At 38.3% G+C, this 7347-nt stretch overlaps 1 protein-coding gene across 1 annotated transcript in view; it reads right to left on the minus strand.

Annotated features, from left to right (window-relative positions):
- PCP4 (Purkinje cell protein 4) overlaps nucleotides 1–7079 on the minus strand; it is a 60116-nt gene extending 53037 nt beyond the window's left edge. The window contains exon 1 of the mRNA XM_063447153.1: nucleotides 7010–7079. Within this exon, the coding sequence (XP_063303223.1) occupies nucleotides 7010–7018 (9 nt within the window). The 5' untranslated portion in view covers nucleotides 7019–7079. The remainder of the gene's footprint in view (nucleotides 1–7009) is intronic.
- Between the last annotated feature and the right edge of the window lie 268 nt (nucleotides 7080–7347).

The following is a 7347-nucleotide window of genomic DNA, read 5'->3' on the forward strand; positions in this document are numbered from 1 at the left end:
CGTAGCACTTTACAATATTATGAGAGGGGAGATTTAACTATAAATAGGAAAATTACAAGAAAACTTACAGGAACGATAGGATGAAGAGGACCCTGCTCAAACAAGCTTACAGTCTATAGGAGGTGGGGTGTAAAACACAATAGGACAGGAAATCACAATCAAATAAGGTGAGCTGGAGGAGAGAGTAAAGCACTGCCCTATAGGAGAGAGCAAGAGACAGGTATGTAAACAGGAAATATCAGGTACTGGTAAGCCCAGACAGAAGGGGGGGAAGCCAATAAATCCAAATAACAGACCCAACTCTGTCTCCCTAATTGTGTACAGAGCATGTGCCTGCACTGCAGGAGGTAAACCATCAACCATTGTCCTCGACTCATTTACTGTGACACAATGCAATCCCGCAGAGTCTGCTTTACCTTTAATATATAAAGCATTAGGGGAAACAAGGTCCCTGGCCAAACAAGGAACACAGGCCTGACACGACAGGCCAGTAACAGAACCATTATTCTGTTACAGTCCTGTTTGTCAAACATCAAATCATTAATTCTTCTAATACTATATAAACAGTGCTTTGTGTTATTCACATAGTTAAAGCAGAGTTAGCCTATTCATTTCTAATGCAATAATAACTAAAATCGTACTTTAATCTACACATTGGACACAACGTGTGCTCCTGAAGTGCCAGTTTAGCTGTGGCATTCCATGCCATCATACATAGTTGCATCTTGATGGTATGAAATGAATAGGCATCAATTTAGTTCTGTTGCATAGACTTTCTAAAATGATTTAATATTTTTGGGATGTATTTTTCAACTTTTATTTTATAAAAAAGACAAAGATCAGTCCATTTAAAAATGTAAATATTTCTTATTCAGTAGTAAAAACAAACAAAATAAAGTATGTCCAAAAATATTAATTCAAGGCCATGTTTTTAGTGCTAGAGCTTGAGTTTATAGATTACCTTCCCTCTGTCAACTAGTGCCCTATTTAGAGGCCACATGTTGAGCAATTAGATATGTGCTTGAAGTAATAATCCTGAACATAATATTCAGCCATGGCTCAGTGATATCAATGGTGAGGTCACCAGATATTCCACCAATGAGTTAACCCCTTAAGGACACATGACATGTCATGATTCCCTTTTATTCCAAAAGTTTGGTCCTTAAGGGGTTAAAGACCCATGACACAAGGCATCCAACAGGTCAGAGTGATACTGACCAATTAGATCTGTTCAATGCACTAGTCATGGTAAGTAGTGTGGCTGAACTTCAACATGTGACATCATAGGATACATCACTGGGCATACCACCAAATGTAAAGCATTGGGTCTGCCCAGACTGGCCACACAACGGAATGAGTGATCTGTAGATCTGTGCATTCCCTCTCAATTTTGGGTGACTGGTGATTCAAATTCCACAGGGATGAATCATGGAACAAATGAAAACATGCGATGGACAAGCGGTTCTTGTCCATCGCATGGACAAGTATATAATTTTTTTAATTGCAATACACCAACAGGTGCCATTTTGCTGGTTCTTCTCAAAAATACAAAAGAATGGGAGGGGAGCTAATCTCATCTGAGCATAGATTGCATGGATGAAGTCCATCCGACTGGAAAATATTTTTCAGCCCAAATGAATTTTTCGGCTGTGCACAGGTCTAGTGATCTGCACTGAGCTCAGCATGAAGCGCTGCGCTGATGGCCACGTGTGAAGTGAGCATGCAGTGAAAGAGAATCATATCAAGACAGCCTGTCAATATGTAATTTAGCTTCAGAGAATGAGATAAACCCTGTCAGGCTGCAATCAAACATTGGAAGCAGCCCTTACCGTGTACACTAGGGAAATCACGCCATCAGCAGCAACATCATTGGAAAACAGATCAGTAGAACCAAGGGGAGCTTATGTTCAGTGGACGCAAGGAGTTAGTAAAGACTTGGGTTACAGCTAGAGCGTTAACATTTTACCCACATAATGAGAAAGTATATCTTCCCAAGAGGCACGGAGAGTGGGTTCAGACTGCTAGGGCGACATTGTCAAACCATAAACAAAAGATTTGACAAGAACCAGCAGAACTGCACCCATAGTCTCTCACCATAGCAATAGGTCAGAAGAGTTATGGTTAAAAAATTTTTTACAAAAAAAGAGTGTAAGACTTACATTTCTCAGGTCTTCCTGTAGATACTCTGCCTACCTGGCTAAGATCAAGTATTCTCAATCTTGATCTCGGTCATTCCAATGCTTCCGCCACACTGCACCAGTCAGCATCTCCCAGGAAATGCACTGATTCAATGCTTCTTGATGGGAGAGTTCAGCATCTCTATGCAAGGCGTACATATGCTGATCACAGGTTCTGCAAGGATTGTCAAGGACAGATGCCTTAACTTGCAAACAGGGAGGCAAGTTGACCTTCTGCACAACAAAGACGTATTACTAGGCCTTAGAGTGGGCGGATTGAACGTATAATATAGACAGGGACGGACTGACTGCCATTTGGGCAAAATTCGGTCCTGGGCCCTTTGAAGGCTAATATATATTTATAATGTTTTGTATTACTTCTGATGCATATGTTTATGAATGCATGTTTGCATTTGAGCATTTGTAATCAGTGTGAATGGATGTTTCTGCATATTGTGCCAGTATGATTGCATGGGTGTTTGTAGAATATCAATAGGTTTGAATTCAATGATTTATTTGAGTGTAGTGAAAAACTGTAAATAGAGGGATGAATTTTGTCTACTGCAAGAATATTAATGCAGTCTTGTATTTATGTAGTCTCAAAGTGCAATTGTATAATTCAAAGTTATGTATTTGTGTAATGCTGATAGGTGTGAAACCCAGATAATATTTATATATATATATATATGCGCTCAGGAGTGTATTTGTGTGTAGTGTAAATGAAGGGATTTAAAATGTATTTGTGTTGAAGAAGTGGTGTGTGTAAATTAAGTGGTTTGTTGGTGTATTAATGTTCTTTTATTTGAGCAGTCAGTGTGTGACTGTAGTACTCTGAGTAGTGTCAGTATGTATGTGAATGCAAAACTATATGCCTGTAGATTATCAGTCTGTGAAAACACAGAAGCAGTGTGTCACCATGTGCATGACTTCAGTGGTGTGTTTGCATGCAATTTTCCTTTGAATGTGATGTTGTTTTCATTACATTTTTGACTATATCTTCCCTAATGTGTAATCTGTCTAGCCTTTATTTTCTCTGTCACCTTATTGGTCTCCACATCACACTCACCCCAATTGTACATTTGCTCCATCTCCACTTGTGTCTCTGTCCCACCTCACCCAATCTCTACATACAGACCCACATTTCTTTGTCCCACCTAAACCTAATTACAGCCACAACCCCACCCTATTTACACCCACATTTCTCTGTCCCACATCACCCTATTTACACCCACATATCCATGTCCCATCTCACCTATTTGTCTCCACAACCCACCTTTTGTGTCTCCTGGCTGCATTCAATCAGCTCTCTGTCTCCCAGATACTGCTCCTCTTGTGGCTGAGTTAAGGTCGCTCTGCATGTGTGGAATGAGAGCAGAGGATGTGATGTCACATCCTTTCCCCCTCCTCTCATCCCACACAAAGTCCCTGTACTGCACCGCGCAGGAAGAGTGGAGAGACCTGAGAGGGGGGCCACATGCTGCCAGGTTTTACACTGCGGAGGGAAGAATTGGGAGGTGATACTGCGATCGTTGCAGAATTCACACAGGCAGGGGCCCGCAACTATTGGTGGAATAAAGCAATAGATGCGGGCCAGATGGGAGATCAAAGGCCCTGTCTATGCATCTGGGAAGCTGATTGCAATTGGCCCTCGGTCAATGACCGATGTGCCTGAGTGGTCAGTCCCCTCCTGAATAAAGAATGTATAGAGAATAGTCAGATACAGGCCAAGGTCAGGTTTTGAGACAGATGGATAAATGAGTATAACAGATCCATGAGTCAGGGATATCAGACTACAGAATAAACAATGAAACAAAGCCATATCAGTTACCAGAAATGCCAAGATAATAGGAATGCACTCACGGGCAAGCAAAAAAACTAGGACAGGAAGAAAGGTCACACAGGCTTAATATAGGCCACTGTGGCCTCTGATTGGTTTGCCTGACATTGTGCATCAAAATGTACCCAACCCATTTTATTTGTTAAAGAGTTCTGGCAAGGCGGCCACACAAGACACTCCTCCGAACTAGGATAAAGGGAGGAAGAGTGGAGCATTCCAAGTCATTGCAGACATCGGAAGAGCGTCCAACGTCATCGCATCATGAGGATTTCGCTGGGAGAGCACCCAGAACAGGCAGGGCCATTTGGCATTGGGGGGAATGTAGGGGGGAATCCGGTTTGACATATACCTAGTGACTGTCAGAGTGAGTGGACTTGGGCAACATTGTAAACACTTTTCTATGAATGTTACATTGCTAAGCCTGCAGGGACAGGATGTATGCCACAGAACCATTACATTAAGATGTAGTTCCTTTAAGTCTAAAATAAGGGATTTTTTTTTCTGGCCAGTTTATCATCATCACTGATCTTATGATGTGCAGTTTGATTTTTAATAAAACGTGAAGGACAAATGTGATGCCATCTGATACTTTTTTTAAATTGCGATTGCATCTCTGAGGATAGATTTTACCAATCATGTGTTACGACACATTGTACCTTTACACTTCCATATGGCCATTCCCTGCATTGTGATTGGCGGTGTGTACATCCTGACTTTTACATGTCATAAATAGGATTATACACAAAGTTATAGTGTGAGTGAAAAATTCGTATTAGATACCAGTGTACATTAAGTAAATATACACACATTGGTTACAAGAAAAAAATACAATTTTAAATATTGTAAAGCAAGTAAAAGGCAGGGTTGCATTCAATCGTCTATCTAGCAACACCTTGAAGGCAGATGTTGTGCCTCCTTAGAGGTGAAACAAAAACGCAATAATTATCTGCTGTTATACAAATGGAGCAATTTTGGGGAAAAGATTTCGGGCTGGATTCAAACAAGTCTAATAAAGGAAGCATAACATTTCTTATAAGTAGCGGTTAGAAAATTACTCTTCAATCATTTAAGAGAGAAATAAAATATATACACAATGCCACATTTAGCACTTACAGACTGACCCATAAAGAAGCAATGTGATGGCAGGTATTTAAGCTCGCTTTACAATCGATTGTGTGAATGCAGAGATGATAAAAGCTGACATGTCTGCACGTCAGCAATAAAAGCACGGACATTTAAAAAAAAAATAGCTGAGTTTCTAGAAAGATAGAACACAAAAATGGTTTTATTTTTCTACACGTTTTTGACAAATCAATTTCCTTTTTATTTTATTTTTCTAAATAAAAGCATTCAATAAATCCAGAAAGAACACAGCTTTCATCGGTTTTCCATCCAGTCCCCAGGTTCTATGTAAACATCATAATAAACTTAGCTCAATCACAATTGGCCATCCTTGATCAGAGCCAATACATTGTGATGGATTGCTACGGTATGAAAAGTATTATGCAAATCACATTCAACAGTTTGGAAAACCCACGGATTGTAGTTGAGTTTTATGGAAATGGCAAGAACGATTTGAATACAGCAATTTCTAAATTCAAAAACAAGATTTGCATGGGAAATGCTTGAGAAATTAATAGTGTTCTATGGAAATCCACCTGCTGGTGTAACCAAGATACATTGTTAAACAAAACACACACACAAAAAAAAAAATAATAAAAAAAATAACACACAAACAGGCAACAGGGTTTTTACTTACTGATTTTATCACAGTATAAAAAAAAAACCGCTTACTTCCCTAAAGAATAGTTCCGATTACAGATTATAGTGTTTTGACTAGTCTTCCCCCATGCACTACAAGGGTTTAAAATGGAAAGAAACAGCAAAAGGGAATAGATATTCATTATTATTCACCATAAGCTTAAATTGGGTGCAAGGTTTTAGTGATATCCTACCTAATTGATCAGTCACCAGCTCAGGAATGCCTCAAAATAAAATTTTCAAATATTCATGCCCAGGAAAGTAATTGTTCATGATATCAGTTAAATCAATCAATCACATGAATTTTTTTAAGGAAACAACTGAATGTAGAATTAGATTATTAACCCCATGCAGGCAGGTTCTTTTAAGACTGAAACAGGTTGAACAGTATTGGGGATACACTTGTGATACACTTTCATTAATATCTGATCTCTTATACACTGAGGGATATTGGTTTAACCATTTAAGTGTGAACTAATTAAAAAACATTTTTTTTTTAAATTGAGCAATATTAAAGATTGAATACAATACAAAAACAGCATTCTCCCAGGCACATTGACTGCATACAAAGTCTCTTATTTGCAATCTATTCAGGATAAAAAACAGATTCTAAAAAAATAAATCTTTATTAGGTAGGTACTAATGGGCATTTATAATCTGGATAGAAAACATATCCCCCCACAGGATCAATTAACATTTCACAGTAAGTAAATAAGAAAACTATGGCAGCCCCTGTGGAATTATACAATTATCATAATGAACTCAGCCTCAGAATATCAGTAGAATGAATTGATACATATCAATACTTGGTAATCACCTCAGTTTCATGGCTTTCATACATGAGCTATGGTAGAATCAATTTAACCCTATGAATGCCCAGTGCAACACACTGATCTGAAATTGAAATATTCTAAATATATTCATTTTTTCTTTGAATTACTACATCTAAAATAAGAAGCTATATACACAAGCATTTTACTTATTTGAAAATTAAAAATAATAATAATTGACAACCAAATCATTCGAATATACCACTAAAATCCAAGATATATTAAACAGAAGATAACAGTATACCAAAAACTGAGTGCTTGCATTTTTGTAGAGCAGAAGAATAAGGACAGGTTACTTCCCAGAAAAATGTTTGCAGGTTGTTTAAAAAAAACATTTTTAGCAGCCAATTCTGTATTATATATTGGTATCCAAGCTTTAGCAGAAGATGAGAGAAGCCACTCACCTCACTCATATTTGCTTTTAAGACAGCAGTCTTTGGGTCCCCACTTCCTTTGCACTGAGGAATATACAGACAAGAGCAACAATCTTCTAAGGTTTCCTCTTAAAAGGGGCAACCCTATGGCATCATAGTCACCATGAGCCAATAAGAAAGCACTAACTGCCAAATAGCTTTGCATTAGAACCATGTTATCTTAGGTTAGGTGGAGACACCTGGTGTCCAATTTGTGAAAAACATAATAAGAAATAACATTCCTTGTCTTAAGCAGCAGTCCCAAGGGAACAAGAATAATGAAATATTGAAATTGGAAAGCATACAACACATAAAATATCTTGTTACAT

This window comes from Pelobates fuscus, chromosome 1 (assembly GCF_036172605.1).
Source record: "Pelobates fuscus isolate aPelFus1 chromosome 1, aPelFus1.pri, whole genome shotgun sequence".
NCBI classification, from domain to species: Eukaryota; Metazoa; Chordata; class Amphibia; order Anura; family Pelobatidae; genus Pelobates; species Pelobates fuscus.